Here is a 26,265-nt window from a genome sequence, read left to right as displayed (position 1 = left end):
CCTACCTACAAAACAGAAACAGACTCACAGACATGGAGAACAGACTTGTAGTTATCAAGAGAGAGGGGGTTGGGGGATAGGGTGAGAGAGGAGTTGGGATTAGGAGACATAAACTATTGTATATAAGATGGATAAAGCACTGTATAGCACAGGGAATAATATCCTATGATAAATCATAATGGAAGAGAACATGAAAGAAAGAATATATGTGTTTAACTGAGTCACAACATTTCTTATCAACTATACTTTAAAAAATTAAATTAAATTAAAGGAAAGAAAAACCCATCTGATTTTCCTGGTTGCATTCACCACCATGCTTCTACTACAAAAGACTATACTACAATGAAATAGCTCTTGTTATGAAGAATCAAACCTCCATGCTCCAAATTGCCAAGTGCAATTGACACATTTTTTGCTCAATTTACTTAACTTTTAGGCAGTTTTTGCATGGTTGAACGCTCTGTCCTCCTTGATACACTTATTTTCTTTGATTTTAGGACATCACTCTTATTAATTCTGTTCCTTCTTCTGTGCTTTCTGTTTTGCCCTCTCTGGTATTTCATCCTTCTTGACTTGGTGATCACACTGCAGTTTATCACAGTCCTGGTCTATCCTGTCTCTCTTCATAGTCTCTGGCTGTGGTGACATCAACAAAATGCACTTCTCGTGTCCCCCAGCTCTGGGAAGGTCATGGAAGATCTTAAAGATGCACATTTAGCACGAGATGAAAAGTCTTCGATACTGTTCTCTGTTCTAACTCAGCTGCATATCTAGTTTATCCAAATTTTTGTTTGTTTGTTTTCTGTAATTTTTGGCTATTATACTCTTAGCCTTTGGATACTTGTTTCTGGAAAAAACACCCTATCATAAATAGTAAATGTTTGCTTACTGACCTGAAATAATTAACACTGCAAGGTTCAAATGGAATCTCAGGTACTTTCGATAAACATTCAGTGAAGATTTTGGTAAATATTTTCATCCTGTGTTTTGCATCCTGTTACCCAATATCACCTTTGATTTCTGCTAAAGCATCTTGATATTATCAAGCTTTGTTCACTTCCACTCTGAGAGTAAAAGCGAAAGTCACTAAATCCTGTCCAACTTTTTGCGACTCTATGGACTATAGAGTCTATGGAATTCTCCAGGCCAGAATACTGGAGTGGGTAGCCTTTCCTTTCTCGAAATGATCTTCCCAACCCAGGGATCAATTCCAGGTCTCTCATATTGCAGGCGGATTCTTTACCAGCTGAACCATGAGGGAACGTGCTGGTCCAAATTATGTTGTGTCTGAGTGAGACAAATGTATCGTATTCCTAACTGGAAGCCCTTGTCATCATGAGATCTGCTCTCCACTGCATTCATAGCTGTCTTTTTTAAGCATACAAATTTTATGATGGGACAAACCTACTTTAAACTTCTCCTTGCGCTCCTAAAACAAAGCCTACTTTTTTTTTTTCTTTCATTTTACCCCATCCTTTCTCCTCAGCCTCATGTCACCTTGATCTCCACTCCTCTGTACAGGTAATTTGTCTTCTAACCCAGGAACAAAACAAGGGACATTCCTTGCAAGAATATATCTGTCTCACCAAAGTATGTATATTGCTTGTTTTTCTTACATGTGAACATAAGAACAGAGAACAGAACAAAATATATGGCTGCTATGAGAAAGCTAGAGGGTGAAGATACACTGGAAACATATATATGTACCCATTTAAACTCTAAATCAAAAGATTCTTTACATATACCTTTCTTATAAAAAAAATCTGAATTTGCTGTCTCACTTTGTATAGTAATTCTAAAGAGTTAATAGTAATATTGGCTTCAAACGCAGTTGGTAAGATTTTGACTTGTCAAAGCTAACATAAAATTAGAGAAATTTTCTTTTAAAATAAAATGTAATGCAGGAAATAAACTAAAATATATTAGTTTTAATTTAATAATAATATCTGATATCTCTGAGACCAAAAATTATGTTAGACTTAGTCTTGTAAAATTCAACTGAGGTTGATGACCAACTAATATTTTAGACTGATAGAAGTTTCTACAGGAAACTTAGTCTTTTTATTTGGTGGTCAGATTCATTGTAAATAATGTCACTTACGTTCTTTGAAATAAATTGGAAAAGCCCTTTCAGTATGGGATTCAGAATACTTAATACCAATTCTTTCTAAAGTAGATATTTTCTTAAAAGATTTCTCTTATCCTATCCTTCCTTCTCACATTTCAACTCTTTCATAACATTCAAAGCAAATTATTTCAAGATTAGTTATTGTATCTAATGTATCTATTGTAAGAAAGTTATTTAGAAGAAAATCAGTGTAGTCAAGTTTTCATATTACATAAAGCATTCCTAGCTCTAAGGTCTTGTCAAAATGACACTGTCTCTGTCTGTTTTCGTCTCTGTATTTGAATGCACCACTGTAGGGTACACTTAGAACTGGCATCATCCCTTAGGATTTAGAGTGACTTACCTAGGAGAATGACAACACACAGAAGAATAGCGATTAAGGCTCCTGTACTCAAACCAGCCGAGGAGAGGAAGGCTTCGGCATGGCAGGTCCGCACGCGCCCATCTCTCTCGCATGCACAAACCCTGATGGTGAGGGTGCTGCTGCTGCTGAGAGAGGGGATTCCACCATCAGAGATCATAATGGGGAGATAATACACATCCTGAATAGTTCGACTAAATCTCCTCCGCCTTGTCAGAATGCTGGCTGTGTTATCTATGACAGACATAAGCAGAACAAAATGTACTTAGTAAAGCCGCCGTTAAAGAGTCACATTTCCTTTAATGGATAACAAGGGTATGTGTATTTATGCTTTCTTTTATGAAATGGATAAAAGAACGTGAAGGGATATTATTAACCAGTTACTAAAACTGGTTATTAAATGGAGAAAACTATGTGAAAAATTAATAAGGCCTGGACTAAAGGGGAGGGGAAACAGTGGATGACAGAGGAGGTAGAAGCAATAAGCATTTGGGGGGTGGACATTTCAGCCAAAGGATTGAAAGGGATTCATGGACACCAAACTGTGGGATGGGCCAGTGTCCCTATCCCAAACCTGGTGATTCTGATAAAAACAGGTATCTATATGTTTAGCAAACTTCAAGTGAGGTTAATATACAAAAATGTTTAAGAACCATTGGTACAGGTAATATATTTATGGAGACACCAGATAAATTGATACATTGTTTTACACTTGTGATTTGAAGAACTTTTGTTATAGTGGGAACACCATGGGAAAGTAAATGATGAATAAAATAGTTAATTCCATTTTTATGTGCTTTTAAAATGCCATATACTATGGTAAATAATTGCATGATGGCTTTTGATCAATCCATACAACCATGAAAGGGAGAGGATACCAAATTCCTTACATTTTAGGGAAATTCATTTTTATTAGGAATAATACTTTTAAAATGAATAACCTGAGCCCCATGGGGTAAAATGCCCCAAATTACAGAGCTAGACAATAATCAAGCTACACCCCAATACATTCTAGAACCTGCTCAAAACCAGGATGCCATGCTGCCACTTCTCCACCAGTTCACCTGCAGTTCATATTGATGGCCTTGGATGCACTTAGGACATATTTATTTTAGCATTGTTATTTCTCCTTCTGCATCTATTAGCTAAAAGATCCTTTAGGTGCACATCCGCATGTGCTGTTCAGAACTCCTGCATAGAGTGACTTGTTACCTGAACTGTAGATTGCTACCTGGCCCAAGGTCACATCCTTCTGGAGCAGCACATAATCAATGACTCATTAATTCAAGGTTATACAGATCAAGTCACTTCTGCTAATTGCAGGAAACCTTGAAGGGCAAGCTTAGTTCCAGCTTTCCCATGGGGTCAGCCATAGACATGTTCGAATTTTATGGTCACTTAATTGCTCACTCTCCCCTTTCTTCCATTCTCATTGTGGTCCACAACTGCTGATCATGATGACACACTGCAAGAAGCACCCTGTCCTCCAAGCTCCAGTCCAGAGCCTGCTTCCCAGAGAATCCAAGCTTTGGCTACAGCTGTCAATTAATTATTTTTCATGAAAACGTTAGTAAATTATTAGATAATTACTTCTAGGAATTCTTTTTCTTATATCAATTTCTATTATTCAGAAAATTGGAATTATATTACTTATGAATATGCTCATGATAATCTTGATATAATACCCTATAGATATATTTTTGATTGTATATTGCCCAACTAATCCAAAAGACAGATAATATTTCAAATATTCAGTGGAATACAGATAATAAAACACATGAGTGATTTATATATGTAAAATTTATATATAGATCTATATGAGATATACATCTATATGAGTTGTTGAAGGTGTGTTATAGAATATAAATAATCTAATAAGTTACTACAAGTATTTTCTTACATGGAAGAAGAGAAATTTAAAGAAAAGTGTATTGATTGTCTACTCTGAAATAGGTTTCAGAATGATGAAAAAAAAGAGGAGAAATTGCATCATATGTGTTTTTAAGAGTAAAACCATCACAGGTACACTCTCAGAAACCCAGACCTTTGATTAAGCACATCTATCAGGTGTAGGATGTTGCATAGTGATTAATATAAAATTGCCTCTATTCACAATTCCTTAAGTTAAGGAAAAGGTATGAACAGATACAAACACAAACATGTTTGAGGATCTCACAGTCGGTCCTCTGAAGAAAAGATGGAAGACACTGGTCCCTGGTCCCGAGAAACCTCATAATGTGTGGAATGACATGGTAACATATAAGGGTAGATGGAGACTCCCCTTTATGGTTCTAGGCTTGTGTCCACTTTACATTCTTCATCTGGTAGCATGTACTTTATCAAGATTATTGGAAATACAATCAGAAACAAGATGAAAAACAAGAAGAAAGCCAAAATATGTTTCTAGGGCACTTTAAGTTCTCAAATAGAAAGCTCTCAGACATGGAGACATGACAATATTCTTTCATTTTCCCAGCTGAAGGTCTGACTTTTTTATTATTATTATATTTTACTTTACAATACTGTATTGTTTTTGCCATATATCAACATGAATCCGCCACAGGTGTACATGTGTTCCCAACCCTGAACCCTCCTCTCACCTCCCTCCCCATACCATCTCTCTGGGTCTTTTGAAAAAAAAAAAAAAAAAAAAAGATTCAGAAAGCAAAATCTTCCTACCTAGAAAGGCTTAGCATAGCAGAATAATGAGCTCTTGACAAAGGATATTGTGTTCCTCTCTTGACCTGTAGAAAATGTACTTGGCAGTAGGCTCACTGAACATGAACAAGCAAATTTTGAACTAAAATGAAAGGGATAAGAAGATACATATATATCTACATGCATATAAATATACTTATGTATGAGAACAAACTTTATCTCACTTAAATTGCAATATTACATGACGAGCAATGCCTCTAAACTTGAAATATAAGATGTAAAAAATAAACCAGTCCCATGTATTGGGACTTCCCTGGTGGTCTAGTAGTTGAGACTCCTGCTTCTACTATTAGAGGCACAGGTTTGATCCCTGGTTTGGCAGCTAAGATCCCTCATGCCTCGTGAAGCAGCTATTAAAGAAAAAAAAAAGTATTACAGAAAGTCTTGAATAACTTTAAAGCAGACAAACATTCATATGAATTGAATAAATGGAAACCATACCAGGATGTTAAATCTGTGAATAAGAAGTTCTAATTTTCAATGCCAAATAAAGGATGATCTCTAATAATGTGTACTCAATGTTGGTTCTTAATTCTAATTCTTAATAATTTGGATGAAGACAGAGGATAATTGAATGGTTGGAAGCCAAGCTAATATAGCTAACCCTGGATTAGGATTCAAGGAGATTTTGAACAGCTAGCTAGCACAAAGAACTCAAACTAACAAGAAGACAGAAAATAAAGATGCATATTAGACGTAAACTTTGCTGGGTATCATATGGGAGAGAACTCGAGTAACATCTTTTGATTACAAATGCATACACTATCTGAATGCAGAAATGAAGCAACAGATCTGAAGTAGTCTCAGAAGCATTCAATAAAGCTGTGGAATTTCTATGCAATTCTTCATTGGGAATATTCCATTAAATACTGTCCATAAGTTTGGATCTACTATCTTAAAACTGATATTTTAACTCAGTTTTGAAGTCCTTGACATTCATAAAAGGTTTAGAAAAATATGTCATATGAAGAATCTTTGAAATAAAGAGTGTCAGAATTCTACATGTCTTGTATGAGGCCCAAAAGGTCTTGGAAATTTTCCAAAAAATTTTGAGAAGCTCTGAGTAATTATTATCTTTCTGAATATAATCAACATTTTCCTGACATTCCCAGCAACTATATTTCAATGCAATGTCAAAAAAATCCTAAATATGTTTTAATATTTTAAAGTAAATGACAGTACATTATTTATTTTGTCATATATCCCATTTCTTGTTCAGAAAAGGATGTGCACACATATAGGAAGAACCAGGGAGACTGCCATGCAAATATATGATAGTTGACTCAAGTAGGTATTTATAAATATCATTGTGATGACAGTAAGAGAAATGAAACTTGAAGTCCTTTTAAAATAATAATAATAATAACTTATTTTTGCAGGTATAAGAAGTCCAGGGATTTCATAACTGATAATTTTGGAAGGATCTTTCACACAAGATATTTATAGTAAAATGTAAGGTTGGATAGGAATAACTCCAACCTTTATATTTCTACAGGGACAGAAGGCTACAAATTATAATAATATAACACAAATAGCAAAGTGCTTCTAAAATTCAGATATAATTTTATTGAATCAGTAATATGTGCTCTAGTATTTCTTTAGTCAAAATCTTGAAAGATCTTGAATGTTTCCGATCTTTGTGCTACTTTCATAAACTCCAGTACAGTTTAAGTTAAAATGAGGCATGCTTTTAAAATACTCCCAAGGGGAAAAATGTCCTGCATTAAAGTCCAAAATTACCTTTCATCTTGGAAAATACGAAAACCATGCGTTCTTCAAAACTCTTGAATTACTAGGTGCCCATGCACTCCCTGACATTTCAACTGATTCCTTATTTGATCATGCAGGTATAAAGATAAACTTCATCTCAAGCATAGCCAAGCAGACTATTAAAGTGATATTTCTGAATCTATTACAATAGCAGCAAAGTTTGAGATCTTTAATTAAAGAATCTCTTTAATTGGACTAAAGTTTATTTCCTTTGTTTTTTTTTTTTAATCTGAAGAAAACACTAGGAGATAGAATCTTATTTTCCACCAGAGAGATAAATATGCATGGTTTCATTTTATTTTCATTTTTATCTGGTCTTTCAGCAGCAATAAGATACATTCATAATTTAACTATTATCAGAGTCCATGCAGGAAACAATGCTCTTTTGCTTTCCTGAAAAATACCCTTTCACATAACAGGTACTTGGTAAATAATGATTTGAACTACACTTGGCAGGAAATTGTCTTCTGTTATAGTTTCCTTATTATGTTATATATTAAGAAATTAAAACCAAAGTAAACTAATCTATCTTGATCTCCTCATGGTCTCTGCTTAAGGTTCATTCTTATTCTTCTGTTTCCTGACTTCCTATTCTTTTAATCCTAGACTTGCCCTAATCTCAGTTTTTGAGACTCTGGATTCTGCCCATTCATTTAAATTTGTTAACATCCTCCTGGCCTCACTGTGTTTCTGCCAAACCACAGAACTCTGATCCAATATGTCATTATGTTCCTATTTGCACCCTGGAATGTCACCCTTTTCACCATCTGCCGCACTCCTTCTTGATAACTTTTAAATCCCTGATAAATACAACCATCCACTGTCTAAAGATTTGCTTTCAAATTCACAAATTTGCTGTTAAATAGTTATAGCCATCATAAATGACCCTAACAAGTATAGAGGGTAACACTGAGTATGTTCTCAATGGAGATGAATAATCAGTTTATTAAAATTAATAGTTCATCAGATGCCATACAGTAGCTATTCTAAGCTTATTTTGCCATTTTCTCTTGAGCCTCAATCCCCCATGCACAGCGGGAAAATATCTATTTCTGAAAAGAAGCTCCTATCTATTATCAACATATTAAAACCACATTTGGAAACTGCTCAACCCTTCCCTGCTACTAATAATGTCTATCTATGTATACAAGACTCTGTATACTATTCACTTTAAAAAGAACATGAATACATATGAGACAAAAATATGAATCTTGTAGAATATCAGCAAATTTGCTCATGAAAAGCACATATAAATTTGCAGAAGAGTGTTAACATAGGTGAATAGGGTGGTAAAGAAGAAAAACAGGAGCTTTTAAAAATAGGAACCCGAATCTAAAATAATTCATAAGCATGTCACAATAATATAACCACAGAAACTGTAGAACTACAGATAAGAGCAGCAGTTTATTCACTCCCCCCAAAAGGAATATGAATTGCAGCAGAAACCCTGTAGTCAATATTTATCATATACCTTTAAATTATGGTAGGAAATGAATGAATCAAGCATTCTACAGTAAACTATGTTTGGGCTTGATATTTATAAACACTGAAGGAAACTGTTAAGATGAATTTTTAGAGAGTTTGAAAAAGTGAACACATAATCCTGTTTAAAAATTATTTAAGATTCTATGTTTCAAGTTTCTTCTGCCTTAAGGCAGAGAGTAGAGTTGATGACTCCTGCAGCATTTTTGTGATTCTGAGCAAGGAAGGAATTAAGGCAAGAGTGTAACCTACATTTTCACAACAGGAAAACAAAAGCAAAATGGTGCAGAATAGCAAAATCAGTCATATTTTTATTGCTTAGAATACGTGTCAGCAGTTTTTTGTTTTTCCTTTTTTTTTTTGCTGACACTGTGAGTAGGTGTATAAGAAGGTGATAAGGTGTGGGCTAACAAACATATATATATATATTTATAAATGAAAGTTAAAAAAAAATCAACAGGAGTTAAAATCCCTAAGGAGAGAATAAAAGCATATTCTTCTATCTACAGCAGAAGATTCATTAAATCTTCTTTAAGTTGCTGCTAAGTCGCTTCAGTCGTGTCCAACTCTGTGCGACCCTGTAGACGGCAGCCCACCAGGCTCCCCCGTCCCTGGGATTCTCCCGGCAAGAACACTGGAGTGGGTTGCCATTTCCTTCACCAATGCATGAAAGTAAAAAGTGAAAATGAAGTCATTCAGTCATGTCTGACTCCCAGCGACCCCATGGGCTGCAGCCCACCAGGCTCCTCCATCCATGGGATTTTCCAGGCAAGAGTACTGGAGTGGGGTGCCATTGCCTTCTCCATTCTTTAAGTTACCCTTTCCCATTTTAGAATCATGATGGCTTACAGACTGTTTGCCTTCTCATTAGTCAAGATTTGAGTCTCTACCTTTCTATGAAGGATAGTGTGATTCTGTCAAGTATGACTGAATTAAGACTGAGACTTGACTAGAAGGAGAAAGGAAATTCGTAGCTGAACAAAAACAATATGTCTTGTGTGTCAGCCTCATCACTGATGGTAGTGACTTGGGATACAGCTGCTCCCACATCCACGAGAGGATGTTTGAGGCATCATTTGCAGCTATAACTCAGGACAGACTGTGCTTGTGCTATTTTATTTAGGAATGGGAGGAAACGCTAAATGGTCTCTTGAAGCCCTGTGGATAAAAACAGAATTTTAAATGGTTATAATCTGTAGAGAAATTAAGCATATTACTACACCAGCTGTGAGTTCTCATTTGAAGGACAAAATAAATGATGGGAATATTGACTGCTTGGGATCTGACAACGCCAAAGAAGTACAAAATAAACATAAAATCTCTTATGGTTTCCGATATATAGCAAAGTAAATAACTGCATTTCACTATCAGTGGACTGTGAAATCTGAAAGAAAATGCCCCAAAAGATATTTTCGTCACAGCTCCTAGTCAAATTTGAAAACATCACATCTTAAAATCAATGCAATGTAAACTTAGATATTCTTCATCAAACCCAAACAGCCACAAGGAAAAACAGTATTTTCTGAAAATAATATTAAGTATTTTGCTAAAAATGATAAAATTTATAAATAATATAACCTTCACTTTTAGAAGTAATATTATAAGGAAACAATAAAAAGTAATAAAACCAAGGGGGAAAAGACTTCAAAATACTGCAACAAGTTGAAAATGACAGTCTACAGAATCTTTCATTTAATATGCTTTAAAGTGGTCATTTTCATTGCAGTTTATTCATTATGTTAGAAAGAATGTGCTATTTGAAGTCATTCAATTTTAAAGAATGGAAGCATTTACGGAAGTGGGAAACATATATCTAAAGGAGATAACCTAGAGATAAATATGAGTAACAGATGTTCTTGATAGTTAATTATCAATAAAAAGTAAGATGAGAATTTTCAATCTAAAAGGCACATGAAGTGTGATTTGGGAAACTGAATATAGAGATACAAATATACACATAGTTAAAAATGATCTCTTTCTCTACCAAAATCTTTAAGATTTACAAATGTACTTGATAATTGGAATTAAGCCTAGGAATTAGTCTGGCAAATCTCCTTGCATCAAATAAAGCCTAGTCCTCCCAGAGGCAATATAAAGATCATGAAGCAGAAAAGACTTGTAGACTAAGGATGATTTTATATTGGTGGATTAGGCTACACTTTGCTACTACAAGATGAATGAACAAAAGCATTGTACATTCAGACCTTTGGGGTAAGCCTATACTCCTAGATTTTAAGACATTACAGCTTTGGTTCATTTGCTATAGATACTTAGTTAAGAAGTTGAAATTATACAGTGGATTTTTTTTTTGATGTCAAAAAGAAAAGTTTACCTATCACAATTTAAAGAGAAGATGGTTGTAGGAAAAACTACATTTTAATCAGAAAACATATCTTGCTTTCATTGTTGTCTTAAGGTAATAAAACTTTTAAATTCTAACTTAAAAATTATCATCTGAACTCCTGTTTTGCATTTTAAATAAATTTGTGCTATTACCAGTATATCAGCTAATGATAAAAATAAGGTCATTATCAAAAAATGTATTTACATTATACCTTTTGCTGTATATGTTGTCAGAAAAATAAAAATCATCACTTGGCTATTTTCCAAATCACAGTTTTGTTTTTTTTTTTAATAGCTAATCGGTCATAACTTTCCAGATAAATGTTAAAGACTCTTGTTTGTTTAATAAAAATGTTTTTATCTATCACAATTTGGTACAAGAGCAAGTAAATAATTAATGGGAGAATATCTTGTCTATTTTGGGGGGGAGACACAAAATACAGCAAAGTGTTTCAAGCCTCGTGTTTTTAATAGCGAATTAAAATGCACTTGTTTTTGCTTTGTCATATCTCTGGCTAAATTCTTAAGACTAATGTCACATTCTGTCATCTCTATGCTGTCTTCATTCCCCATATCAGTGAAAAGTGTTTTCTCATCTGCTCCAGCTAGGGGAACAGGACTCCATTCTGCAAATCATGTTCTACTTCTTTTAATGATACGACTTCCAGTCATCCCTCTAAAGAAACTCACATTTCACTGCCTTCAGCTGTGAGTTACATTCATATCATCTTTATTTTCCTAGGTAGGTGGAGAGTCCTTTGAAAGCAGGAGCTGTGTGTTTTATTTTCTTGCATTCTGAACAGCTTATATCATTGCCTCAAATACATCAGACAGTGCCTTGAAGACTGAATGGCAAGAGGGAAAAAGCTAACTTAAGAGCTGACTACAGAATTTCTTTTAGAAGAAAACATTCTAAAACAGAGAGTAAGAATGGTGGTGAATAGTAATACAGTGTGAGGTTGGAGAAGAACATGCTGGACAGACCAGTGTGAAGTGTCAGGGGTGGGGATAAGGCTGAGTGTATGTGTGTGTGTGTATGTGTGTATTTAAGGTGTTTTTCTATATTTTTAACACTGTGCAATATATGAGTACATTCTTACTGAAAATATTCAAAGTGTGTTGAAAAACATATCTTAAAAGTATTCTATTTTCTAGCATATTAAATTATTACTTTTCCATGTGAATGTTTATGACACTTAAATCATTTCTATTTGATATTTAATCATATATTGTTTGTTTTATACTGTTTTTACTTTTTCAGAAATTTATTTTTATCTTATGTTCATTTTGCTGTTGCAGTTGCAAATATTTTATCAATAGGATTTTATTATGATTGACAAATAGTTTTTATATTTTCTGAGGCATTTAGCATTTTAAAATACCCTTCCTTAACTATCACATGAACATTATCTTAAATAGGAAGAGATGTATTTGATTGTAGTTCTCTTTTTGAAATGTTACTAAAAGAAAACCCATGAACTATTACCTTGTAATTTTGTAAATGAGTACTTCAGCATAATTTAATCTGTTTACAATTTAAATTCATTTTCTGGAAATTTGTAAAATTATTTCTTATCTCTTAAGTTAGGGAATTTCTTTGGGATTATATACATAATTTTTTTATCTTAAACCCATATATTCCTTCATGCATGTTCCTTCAGATATTTCATTGTCATTTTCCATGTATTTATTTATTTAATTCTTAGTTATGTTTAATGTGCCCTTTAAAACATGCAGCACTTTGTACATGATCTCAAATTCTTTATATTTTGATCCCTCTTCATAAAAATGAAATAAGGAATAAGTGTCTATCTCATTTGATGAAAGAGGAAACTGAGGCATACAGCACAAGAACATGGCTATGGCCTCACACATAATTATTTAGCAGAAGAAGCAGTTTTCAAATTGAGGCAACCTGTTTCCTGAGTAGAGCTCTGAAACATTCTTCTATGTTGCTTCCTTCACCTTCTTTTTCTTTTTTTAATTTAACAGTTTTTAAAAAATTCTAAAATATCCTCTGTGTCTGGCTCTCTGGTAGGAGTTGAGTGATTGAGTTAATGTCGCTCAGCTGTGTCCAACTCTTTGTGACCCCATGGACTGTAACCTGCTTGGCTCCTTCTGTCCACAGAATGTCTCCATGCAAGAACACTGCAGTGGGCAGCCATTCCCTTCTCAAAGGGATCTTGCTGACCCAGGGATCAAACCCAGGTTTCCTGCATTGCAGTTAGGAATACATTAACAGCAGCAAATAAGTCAGACAAAAATCCCTGCCTTCACAGAACTTATCATCTAAATGGGGAGAGTTCACATGTTGGAAGTACTACAATGAAGGAGGTGCAGGGTATCAAACAAAGACATGAATCTGCTTTGGCATCACTGTTGGGTGTTGAATGTTGGACGGCTAAAGTGCTGGCCAACTTGCTTTTGGGGGCATTGAATTTTTCCAGAGTTATGATTCTGAGTATGGATGGAGAAAGTGCTCCCAAGACTTTGACAAAAAAGGGAAAGTGACTGGAGGTCAGTTGATGATAGGAGACATAGCAAAATGCCACAAGGCTCAAAGGAGTAGAGAGAAGGTACCCAAGGACACTGACTCCACTGATACTGCTGGAAACTAAATTCGTAAAAAGGAATAACAACTGCCCAAGAGAACCTGGCCCTACTCTATCACATTTCAATGTGTGTTTGCCTCTGTCCTTCCACCTGCACGACCCTGCAGTGTTCTGTAATCATCCACATAGGGAGATCCTTCAAGCTGATCCCCAGGGATTTCTCCAATAGGGTAAGATTTATTGGGTACAATTGGGTCAGTACCTACAATTTTTTTTGGACCACTGCCTCGGAGGTGATTTTCAGGATCCATTCAGAGGTTTAGTTTATTTAGCAGTACATGTGATCCCGGTACAGAATTGTTTTGTTTTGTTTTGTTTAATATGCGTTTGACGTAATTTTTAAGCTATAATTTACTTCATCTGTTATCCATTTCAGATATCCACTAAGCTGGGCTGCTCTTTCCCTTCACTCTGTTTACCCTACCTTTGGTAAAAGTTTGTGCTTTGAGTACATAACAGGCATAGGGGAGTAGAAGGGAAAACAAGAACCAGAGAAATAGGAGAAAACTGGTTAAATTGGTGAGTGGCACAAAGAGTAACAATGTTATATGATCTACTCTCATAATCCTCAGAATTTTTGCAGAGATTCTTGGTTTTTCTCAGTACCTGTAGGACGGGATTCTGAACCAGTTTTAGGTATATTTTTAAGAACAAATATCTGTCCAATATTAATGAACAACCAGGCTGCCAGCATCTTAATGATAATTAGATTATTAATGAACTGTGTCATTTCTTCTAAGACCACTTTATATCCCAACTCTTTAATGAAACTAGCCAAATGGTTCTTGTGATATAAAACACAGTCTGGATAAAATAGTAGTTTTTGACTAACCAATAACTAAGAAAAACCTGAAATTTTTAAGGAAATGTCTGTTTAATGACATTAGAGAGTTGGTGAGGCAAGGTAAGCAGAGCGATGAGATGCTTGAGAGGGCAAAAATGGGTGGAGTTGAACAGTGGATTACAATGTATTTGATTATACCAGGAGCTAACAAGAGGCTGGGATACCAAACTAGGGACAGAGAAAAGAGAACTTTTAGAAGTCTCCTGGGCACACAGTCATACTGAAAACTGAGGAGTCTTAACCTGTGCCTGATTCTCCCTAAAGACATTTGTTAAATTGAAATTTTAAGTTGAAAGTTAAATGGAAAGTTTAGTAGAGATTTAAAACTCTTAAGTGGAAAAGTAGAAAGAAGAGGCTTATTATTTTTATCCCCCCACCATCTCTTCCTGTTGAACAGACGATGATTAAAGAAGGGGACCAGGGTGAAGGTTCCAGTAAACAAAGAATCTTTGTTGAAAGCCCTGGAGGGTCATGAATTAGGGATGAGAATAAATCAGAGAGAGAATGATGTAAAGAAAACTGCATATTATCCTTGACTTAGTTCAACCCTGATTGGATTAATGTACAATGCATCAGTTCGTTCACTCAGTCATGACCGACTCTTTGTGACCCCATAGACTGATGCCATCCAACCATCTCATCCTCTGTTGTCCCCTTCACCTCCTGCCTTCAAACTTTCCCAGCATCAGGGTCTTTTCCAATGAGTCAGCTCTTCACATAAGGTGGCCAAAGCATTGGAGTTTCAGATTCAACATCAGTCCTTCCAATGAATATTAAGGACTGATCTCCTTTAGGATGGAATGGTTGGATCTCCTTGCAGTCCAAGGGACTCTCAAGAGTCTTCTCCAATACCACAGTTCAAAACCATCAATTCATTGGCACTCAGCTTTCTTTATAGTCTAACTCTGACATCCATACATGACTACTGGAAAAACCATAGCCTTGACTAGATGGACCTTTGCTGGCAAAGTGATGTCTATGTTTTTTACTATGCTGTCTAGGTTGGTCATAACTTTTCTTCCAAGGAGTAAGTATCTTTTAATTTCATGGCTGCAGTCAACATCTGCAGTGATTTTGGAGCCCAGAAAAATAGTCTGACACTATTTCCACTGCTTATCCATCTATTTGCCATGAAGTGATGGGTCTAGATGCCATGATCTTAGTTTTCTGAATGTTGAGCTTAAAATGAGCTTAAAATGAGCTTAAAAGCCAACTTTTTCACTCTTCCCTTTCACTTTCATCAAGAGGCTCTTTAGTTCTTCTTCGCTTTCTGCCATAAGGGTGGTGTCATCTGCATATCTGAGGTTATTGATATTTCTCCCAGCAATCTTGATTCCAGCTTTGATCTAGTCCAGCATTTCTCATGATTTACTCTGCATATAAGTTAAATAAGCATGGTGACAATATACAGCCTTGACGTATTCCTTTTCCAATTTGGAACCAGTCTGTCGTTCCATGTCCAGTTCTAACTGTTGCTTCCTGACCTGCATACAGATTTCTCAAGAGGCAGGTCATGTGGTCTGGTATTCCTATCTCTTTCAGAAGTTTCCACAGTCTATTGTGACCCACACAGTCAAAGACTTTGGCATAGTCAATAAAGCAGAAATAGATGTTTTTCCTGGAACTCCCTTCCTTTTTCGATGATCCAGTGGATGTCGGCAATTTGATCTCTGGTTCCTTTGCCTTTTATAAATCCAGCTTGTACATCTGGAAGTTCACAGTTCACGTATTGTTGAAGCCTGGCTTCCAGAATTTTGAACATTACTTTACTAGCATGTGAGATGAGTGCAATTGTGTGATAGTTTGAGCATTCTTTGGCACTTTGGCATTGCCTTTCTTTGAGATTGGAATGAAAACTGACCTTTTCTAGTCCTGTGGCCACTGCTGAGTTTTCCATATTTGCTGGCATATTGAGTGCAGCACTTTCACAGCATCGCTGTTAGGATTTGAAATAGCTCAACTGGAATTCCATCACCTTCACTACCTTTGTTCATAGTGATACTTCTTAAGGCCCACTTGACGATAGATTCCAGGATGTCTGGCTTTAGGTGAGTGATCCCACCATCATGATTATCTGGGTCATGAAGATCTTTTTTGTACAGTTCTTCTGTGCGTTCTTGCCACCTCTTCTTAATATCTTCTGCTTCTGTCAGGTCAATACCATTTCTGTTCTTTACTGAGCACATCTTGGCATGAAATATTCCTTTGATATCTCTAATTTTCTTGAAGAGATCTCTAGTCTTTCCCATTCTATTGTTTTCCTCTATTTCTTTGCATTGATCACTGAGAAGTGCTTTCTTAGCTCTCCTTGTTATTCTTTGGAAATCTGCATTCAAATGGGTATATCTTTCCTTTTCTCCTTTGCTTTGGGCTTCTCTTATTTTCACAGCTACTTGTGAGGCCTCCTCAGACAACCATTTTGCTTTTTTGCATCCCTTTTTCTTGGGGATGGTCTTGCTCCCTGTCTCCTGTAGAGTGTCACAAATCTCTGTCCATAGTTCATCAGGCACTCTGTCTATCAGATCTAGTCCCTTAAATCTATTTCTCACTTCCACTGTATAATCATAAGGGATTTGTTTTAAGTTACACCTGAAAGGTCTAGTGGTTTTCTTCACTTTCTTCAATTTAAGTCTGAATTTGGCAATAAAGAGTTCATGATCTGAGCCACAGTCAGCTCCCAGTCTTGTTTTTGCTGACTGTATAGAGTTTCTCCCTCTTTGGCTGCAAAGAATATAATCAACCTAATTTCAGTGTTGACCATTTGGTGATGTCCATGTGTAGAGTCTTCTCTTGTGTTGTTGGAAAAGGGTGTTTACTATGACCAGTGCATTCTCTTGCAAAATTCTATTAGCATTTGTCCTGCTTTATTCTGTACTCAAAGGCCAAGTTTGCCTATTACTCTAGGTGTTTCTTGATTTCCTACTTTTGCATTCCAGTCCCCTATAGTGAAAAGGACATATTTCTTGGGTTTTAATTCTAGAAGGTCTTGTAGGTCTTCATAGAACCATTCAACTTCAGCTTCTTCAGCCTTACTGGTCAGGGCATAAACTTGGATTGCCGTGATATTGAATGTTTTGCCTTGGAAACAAATAGAGATCATTTTGTCATTTTTGAGACTGCATCCCATTACTGCACTTCAGACTCTCTTGTTGACCATGATGGCCACTCCATTTCTTCTAAGGGACTCTTGCCCACAGCAGTAGATATAATGGTCATCTGAGTTAAGTTTACCCATTCCAGTCCATCTTAGTTTGCTGATTCCTAAAATGTCGATGTTCATTCTTGCCATCTCCTGTTTGACCACTTCCAATTTGCCTTGATTCATGGACCTAACAATCCAGGTTCCTAAGCAAGATTACTCTTACAGCATCAGACCTTGCTTCTATCACCAGTGACATCACTAACTGGGTGTTGTTTTTGCTTTGGCTCCGTCTGTTTATTCTTTTTGGAGTTATTTCTCCACTGATCTCCAGTAGCAAATTGGGCACCTAATGAACTGGGGAATTCATCTTTCAGTGTCCTATCTTTTTTCCTTTTCGTATGGCTCATGGGGTTCTTAAGGCAAGAGTTCTGAAGTGGTTTGCCATTCCCTTCTCCAGTGGACCACATTTTGTCAGAACTCTCCACTATGATCCGTCCATCTTAGGTAGCCCTACACAGCGTGGCTCATAGTAGACAAGGCTGTGGTCCATGTGATTAAATTGGTTAGTTCTCTGTGATTGTGTTTTTCAGTCTGTCTGCCCTCTAATAGAGAATGATAAGAGGTTTATGGAGCAGCAAGTGGTGGCTGTGAGGCTCTGGATAGGCCCTGTGGATATACCCCATGTCCAAGGTCAGAGAAACCCCAGTAAGAAGGTAGGCACTGGAATGGCTGTGAGGAGATACGCCACATCCAAGGGTAAAGGAGAAGCCCCAGCAAGATAGTAGGAGGGGCGAATTCATGTTTAGATCAAACCCCATTTCCATCATAGATGCTCAGAGGGCTCAAACAAACCGAGGGACCCCCACAGAGACAGACAGAACTGTGTTTGAGCGTCTCCTATGGAGGTATGGGTTGGTGCAGGTATGGGTCTGCTGCAGGGACAGAGGCCCTGGGTGCAGCAGACTTGGGTATGGCATAAGCCCTCTTGAAGGAGGTTGCCATTACCCCACCATAGAGCTGCCAGTATTTACACAGGCCTGCAAAATAGACTCTCGGAGGTCACAACAGAACCTAGTGCACCAAGACCCAGAAGAAAGGAGCAGTGACCCCTGCAGGAGACTGCCCCAGACTTGCCTGTGGGTGTCCAGGAGTCTCTGGGGGAAGCGTGGGTCAGTGGTGGCCTGCTGCAGGGTTGGGGGCACTGAGTGTAGCAGCGCATGCATGGGATCTTTTGAGGGAGGTCACCATTATCTTCATCACCTCCACCATAGTTTGAAAGTGAAAGTGAAGTCGCTCAGTCGTGTCCGACTCTTTGTGACCCCATGGACTTTAGCCCACCAGGCTCCTCCATCCATGGGATTCTCCAGGCAAGAGTACTGGAGTGGGTTGCCATTTCCTTCTCCAGGGGATCTTCCGACCCAGGGATCGAACCCAGGTCACCCACATTGTAGGCAGATGCTTTACCATCTGAGCCACCAGGGAAGTTTGGCTCCAGGTAAATAGCAGGGAGGGAACACAGCTCCACCCATCAACAGAAAATTAGATTAACAATTTACTGAGCATGGCCCTGCCAATCAGAACAAGACACAGTTTCTCCCTCAGTCTCTCCCACCAGGAAACTTCCATAAGCCTCTTATATACAGGCATGCCCCCTTTAATCTTGCTGTGCTTTACTGTGTTTTGCAGACACTGTGTTTGTTTAAAAAATTGAATTTTTTTGACAACCTTGTGTCACATAAGTCTATTGGCACTATTTTTCCAACAGCCTTTGCTCACTTCCAGTCTCTGTATCACATTTCAGTAATTCTCACAATATTTCAAACTTTTTCATTATTAGTATATTTTTTATGGTGATCTGTGATCAGGGGTCTTTGATGTTACTATTGCAAAAATAGTATGACTCACTAATTACGCAGATGGTGATTACTGTTTTTTTAGCAATAAAATATTTTAATTAAATTATGCATATTTTTAGACATAACATTATTTCATACTTAATAGATTTAAATGTACACACACTTTTATATGCATCGGAAGAAAATCATGGGACTCACTTTATTATAATTGCTTTTGTGGTGGATAGGAACTAAACCCATGATGTCTCTGTGGTTCACCAGTAATAATGTCCCTCTCTAACTGTTCATCCAATAAAATGACAAACTCTCTCTGAATAAATTTATTACCATTTGAGATTCTTATAGGTCTAGACATTATGTGTGAAACCCAACTAAAAATGACTAAGGACTAACAAACCAGACCATAATACCTCAGTCCTGTTTCCCCAGCCTCCCTGATGAAAAACAAAACCTATCACTTCATTGAGAAAGTAGAGTTAGCTAACAATGGTTCTAAAATCATTAAGATTATAGGTTCATGAAAATAGAAAGAAAACAAAAGAAATGATAGAGAATTTCACTAGAGATCTACATCTCTGTAAAAGAAAATAAACAAATGAAAAAATACATGGCTATCAACCAAAGCCAAGTGAGCGGACCTCATTTGCTCTGATAAGAGATCTGCACCCTTGAGTAGCATAGTAGCTTCATGTTAATGTTTTCTACCAATATATTCTTAGCATATGTCACAGTGAATAATAATAATAACAAAAGATGCTCCAAATAACAAAATTTTCACATACATAGGATGGGACATTTAAGAAGACATCTTTTCACTAATGTTCAAATAAATTTGCAGATTTCAAATCAATGAGGAATAAAACATAGGGCAGGAAAGATCTAACAAAGATGGCAAAGATATGGAACAACATGAAACATTATCTTGAATTTAAGTGTTTATCAAGCAGATCTGGGCTGTAAATGGGAGAATCTCATCAGGGTATAGATTGAGGAAGATCTTTTTACTTGATATGAGAAAATTAGCTATGATTCCAGGCAGTAATATTATTAAGTTATCTGTCTTATCTTGCAGTTCAGCTTTCATTGTGGTCAAGGGCAGAGGCTGAGAGTTTCTCAAGCTCTCTCTTTATGGATGAATTTAAAACATAAGAGCAGGAATTTAAAGTTGAGGGAAAGGAAAAAATAAAACAAACAAACAAGCAAAGAAGCCCAAGGTATCAGTTACTGAAATATCCAAAAATCTCTAGAACAAAGGGAAATGGGGGAGCTGGCTTTTCATCTACCAGTGGCTGGCAATGTGTTTAGTCAAGACTTTCATCTTTGAAATGGGTGCCTCTTTGAAGTTGATCCTATCAATCAATCAAATTTTAGTCAGCTAGTTGCATTACAAAAAGAAAAAAAAAAAAAAAAAGGAAGAAAAGCCAGCAGTCAGGGCTCATATTAGCTTCATATTTTTATAATTGAAGAAGGTAATGGAAGCCACTCCAGTATTCTTCTGTAGAGAACTCCATGGACAGAGGAGTCTGGTGGGCTATAGTCCTTAGGGTCCCAAAGAGTCTGACAGGACTGGGGGGCTAACACTTTCACTTTAGAGGAAACAAGAGATTATTCCTTGAATCACATTCTGCTCAAGGTAGCAAGAGTCATATCAAGGCAAATACATCCATTCAAAAAGAAAGTAATCCAAATACTTACTGCTTCAGTTGGCAGACATTTCTTCCTTTTATAGAGACATAAATCTTTACCATCTTATGATATTTCAATACCTACAGGGATATGTCCTCTTTCTACCTTTTTATATAAAACTTCCTATCACATTTTGAATTTGATATAGCTCTTGTAAGCAGCATATAACGCTATATTTAAAAAATATAATAAAATATCTTTAAGAATGATATTTAATCTGAGTGTGACTATCATATGTTTGAACTACTTTCTACACAGAATATTGTCATTGTTTCTATGTGAATCTTTTATTCTACTTTCTGGCCTCTGCTCTATTGATAAAATAAGATTTATTAGCTTTTTTAAAAATTGCTTTGCTTTAGAAATTATAAATTCTTATTCTATTAATTTAGTGTTAACTCTTCAAATTTATTCGTGTTAGAAATCAATATCAATTATAAGCCTTTTTTCTATTATTTCTTGCAGAGATCATGAAGACAAAGATTAATATAATATTTGTCAAAACATAAGTAGCTAAAAATAAAAATTTTATTTTCTTATACACTGGAAAATGACTTTATTTACTGTCTTCCCTTAATTCCTGATAGTTTGCCACTGTTAACTAAATATAGAAAAAGTTGACAATGGAAATTTTTTTCCTTTAGCAATTTGATTATATAATTGCTATCATTTCTGTCATATAGCTTTTCTAACAGGAATCTACTTTGGAGCTGAGCAAATTATTATTACTTTTAATGTATCTGATGCTGGGAGGGATTCGGGGCAGGAGGAGAAGGGGATGACAGATGATGAGATGGCTGGATGGCATCACTGACTCGTTGGACGTGAGCCTGAGTGAACTCCGGGAGTTGGTGATGGACAGGGAGGCCTGGCGTGCTGCGATTCATGGGGTCGCAAAGAGTCGGACAAGACTGAACGACTGAACTGAACTGATCCTCCCTTTTATTTTGATTAATATTTTTTATCTTTATCTTTGAGGTTTAACACTTTTAAATTGAAATATTTAAGTACAGAATTGAATTTCTACTTCTTTTTGTTATTCATGGTCATCGTGAGGGTTTACATATTTTTAACTTAAAAAAATTGCCGAACAATTTAATCTATCTATATATTGCCTGCTGATATAATTTATTCCTAATTCTTCTGAATATATTATATTCTATATCTAAGTGTTCTCAAAATATTTTAAAATTTTGACCTACCTGAACTTTGCTTGAATTAATAGATTTCCATCTGGCTTGTTAAATCTCTCTTTGTGTCCAGTCTAAAAGTAATGCTATTAATTTTTTTCCTATTGTTCTTTCTTTTGGTCTGTATGTGTGTTTGTATATATACATATATGTTTACACATAACTAAATTTTAAATATATGGATAATATATATGCTTAGTGTGTATATATATATCTAAATATAAATTTATAAATATAGCTTTGTATACATTTTATATATTTAATACCTATATTTTAATATATATCTTATGTATACATGATATATTAGAGAAGGAAATGGCAGCCCACTCTTGTCTTCTTGCCTGGAGAATCCCATGGACAGAGGAGCTTGATGGTCTATAGTCCATGGGGTTGCAAGAATTGGACATATCTTAGCAACTGAGCATGCATACATGCATACATGATATATACATGTACACAGTATATATAAAACAAAAGTTTAACATCTAATTATAGGTTTATACAGTTATGTATATAACACTAAATATATATATATATTCATATAACTATATATTTTTTAATTATGAGAAAACTATAGCTTTATTTTGATAAATATTTTGAAATTATATTTATGTAAACATTTAATTTCATTGTCTCATTTCATATAACTTCTTAGTCTTTTTCAAAAGATACCACTTAAAAAATTTTTTTAAATGCTAAACATTAAAAACATATTAATAGTTACCTTTTATCTGTTCATTTATATATTTTGCATTATTCAGAGTTAATTCATTTTCTCATTATCTTATTATCTATTGACTGTCTTAATATTTTGATTTTCAGACTTATGAATATAATATGCATTTCTTTGTGTCTAACTTTTGAAACAGCTTTTTTTCTGCAATAAATCTTTGCCATAAACAGTTTGGAGATGCCACTAAACCGATGATTTTCTGATCACTCAGCCTGGCTTGGAGGCTCTGTCTGCTTTCTGTTGTTCCCCTTTCTTGTAAGCAGTGGGCACAGAAAATAATGCTATTAATTTTTTCTTCTAGATTTTTCTGTGTTTTGATGGCATGTAAATGTCTACTAACTCACAGAATGCAATGCTCAAGCTGTAGGCCTAGATTTCGAGACTCTTACTTTCTTTGTTTTTGTTCTGGTTGTTGTCCTGAGAGCTGTTTATATACTCATGATATATTCATTTTGGTATGAGTATTCCAGGACTCTTGAGAGTCCCTCGGACTGCAAGGAGATCAAATCAGTAAATCCTAAAGGAAGTCAACCCTGAATATTCACTGGAAGAACTGTCACTGAATCTGAAGCACCAATGCTTTGGACATATGATGCAAACAGCTGACTCACTGGAAAAGATCTAGTGCTGGGAAAGTTTGAGGGCAGGAGGAGAAGGGGGAGACAGAGGATGAGATGGTTAAAGAGCATCACCTACTCAATGCACATGAAACTAAGCAAATTCCAGGACATAGTGGAGGACAGAGGAGCCTGGCAGGCTACAGTCCATAGCATCACAAAGAGTTGGACATGACTTAGCTACTGTCCTGTCCGACTCTTTGTGACCCAATGGACTATACAGTCCATGAAATTCTCCAGGCCAGAATACTGGAGTGAATAGCCATTCCCTTCTCCAGGGGATCTCCCGAGTGCAGGGATCGAACCTAGGTCTCCCACATTGCTAGCGGATTCTTTACCAACTAAGCCACAAGGGAAGCCCACAATAAATCCCATATTAAATTTCACCTTTATAAATTATTATCCATAACTTCTTTCTGTTTGGAGAAAAAGCCATCTTGACTGTAATACTCTTACACACAGTGTCATTCATTCCCCAATGCTGCAAAGTAAATAATTCAAACCACAACTTAATGGATGTAAGAATAGGTTGAGAGAAGTTGGGTGGCTTGTCTTATCTAGCATAAACAAAACTGTTTGCTCAAGCACATGTATTTATTGATGTATTAGCATCTCTTCATTTTTTCTTCAGAATCTTGTTGCTTTTTCTATCCAAAATAAATTATTGGTGCTATTTATAATTTCATCAATTCCCAAATATGTTTAAATAAATTAAATCCATTTAAAAATAAATTTTAAAATCTTTTAATTTAAAAATAAATTAAAACACCCCTACACAACTGTCTGAAGGTATCACATACTTGATATAGCATAGATGATTTAAAACATTCATATACATGGTTAAAATAAATTTTAAAACATTTACATCAGCATTATAAACCTTTCAAAAGAGTATATATATTTGAGGGGTGTTTCTTCAGTTTGAGTTACTAGAACTGGTAACATTGTCAAATAACGGAACTGAGACCTTTTGAATACATCCATTAATTAAACTGAAAAATGTCAGATGTAATAATCTTGAATAAAGGACTTTTAGTCACTAATGTGGGTTTAAACAAGTAATATTCTCTTGTTTTTCTAAAATACTTTGGGAATTATTTATATTAAATAGCTTGATTATAATACATCATTAAATCTAAGTCAATTTTTATTTCTATCATCACATTAAAATTACTTTTCAAATGTATAATAAAGTGTTATTGGAATAGAAACATTCAACTGAAATATAAATATGCTTTCTAAATATGGATTTCTAAATATAGTAGATTTCAATCTACTAAGGCAGAAAGTTGAATGTTCTCTAAATGTGCAATTATTTGAATATGGACAATATGAATTTATTTTTACATATTTAGCATAGTTAATTATAATAAATACATTTGGGATTTTGGGGTGAGATGTACATATGTAAACAAATATACAATAGTCAATTAACATGATTTGTTATACACAAACATGGATAAATATGTATTGCCATAAGTAGAGCTGACCACAGGGATATTTTAAATGAGAACAACAAACAAGTTTGGTATTTTTAGATGAATTTTGCAACAGCCACACGCACAATTTAGTATCCCTATTATAATAATTTAAAGAAGCTTGGGATAATGAGTAAACTGTTCACTGGGTTGTCAGAGATTTCTCTTGAATTTGAAAATGCTCCATGAAGAAAACAGAGAAGAACTCAACTGTTTACTCCAAAATGTATGCGTCATTGTTTCTTTCATGGGATTCAGAGGCTATTGTTAAATCCTAAATAATAGCATAGTCAGATAAATGTGATCAAAAACAGTTATGACAAGAAAGTTGATGCCAATCAGAACACTGTACATATTGAATAACTTGCTGCTTCCCTTCCATACAGAAGAATAGATTTTATCCAACAAGGGAATCTAAATCTTGGTAAATCTTCCCTAGTTATTATGGTGTTATTTTTCCTCCACACAGTAGAGAACGTTAAACAAAAATAATTCAAAAAATTCCACAATGCTCTGTAATTATGCATATGTATCTACCCATATTTTAGAAAAATATTCATAATAGCAAGAGGAAATATAATTTGTATATCACATCCTGATAGCCTGGCTAATGCAAGATGATTTCAAACATTGCATTTCCTTTCCTAACTGTCCCTAGGACATATTTTTCATTTTTCCTAATTTAAATTTTTTCTACCTCTTAGCAGTTATAGCAGCTCTCATAAACATGTTTGTCAGCTAAGATTTCTCTTAAAATTTGCCCAAGAGCATATTACATGTACATTTCTGGTTTAAAGAGATGCTTCTGAATAAACTCAATGGAAGTTATTTGTACATATGGCTCAATTTTAAATACAAGCTATTCACAGATCATAACGCATTAACGTCAAACTGACTTTGAATGTTGATTTGCAAGCTGTTCATGGGTATATCAGAATCAAGCAAAGCTGCTCAGTCCTACTCCATATCAAGTCAAAGCAGATACCACAAAGATAAAAAAATATATGAATGCATGTTCACCTTCATTATCTTTCAGAGTGAAGTTTGGGTTTATAGACAGATGTTCATCAAGAAAGAAGCTAAACCTTGGTCCATTGGCAAAATCGTCTTTATCAGTGGCACTGATGGTATGAATAACCTAAAGAAAAAACAAAATTAAGAATAAACTTAATTTAGCTCTTCCTTTGATTTCAATTATAACATTTCAATATCCAACTTGAGTGTTTTCAAATTCTTACTCTAATGACAGAATTAACTAATTTGCTCTCCCTTGCATTAGACTTTAAGAAATGTAGTATGGCATAC

General features: G+C 35.4%; 1 protein-coding gene across 3 annotated transcripts in view; it reads right to left on the bottom strand.

Annotated features, from left to right (window-relative positions):
• The window catches only part of CDH18 (cadherin 18), a 1,279,339-nt gene that overhangs the window by 7,844 nt on the left and 1,245,230 nt on the right, over positions 1-26,265 (bottom strand). For 2 of the 3 annotated variants that reach the window (XM_069556587.1, XM_069556586.1), the window contains 2 exons: positions 25,981-26,098; positions 2,472-2,723 (listed from right to left, as the gene is read on the bottom strand). In XM_069556587.1, the coding sequence (XP_069412688.1) occupies positions 2,472-2,723; positions 25,981-26,098 (370 nt within the window). The remainder of the gene's footprint in view (positions 1-2,471; positions 2,724-25,980; positions 26,099-26,265) is intronic. The other variant, XM_069556588.1, reaches the window with a different exon arrangement.

Source organism: Ovis canadensis, chromosome 16, assembly GCF_042477335.2.
Source record: "Ovis canadensis isolate MfBH-ARS-UI-01 breed Bighorn chromosome 16, ARS-UI_OviCan_v2, whole genome shotgun sequence".
In the NCBI taxonomy this organism is placed as follows: domain Eukaryota; kingdom Metazoa; phylum Chordata; class Mammalia; order Artiodactyla; family Bovidae; genus Ovis; species Ovis canadensis.
Note: the sequence above shows the minus strand (reverse complement) of the source record. Positions and strands in the feature narration are given on the sequence as shown.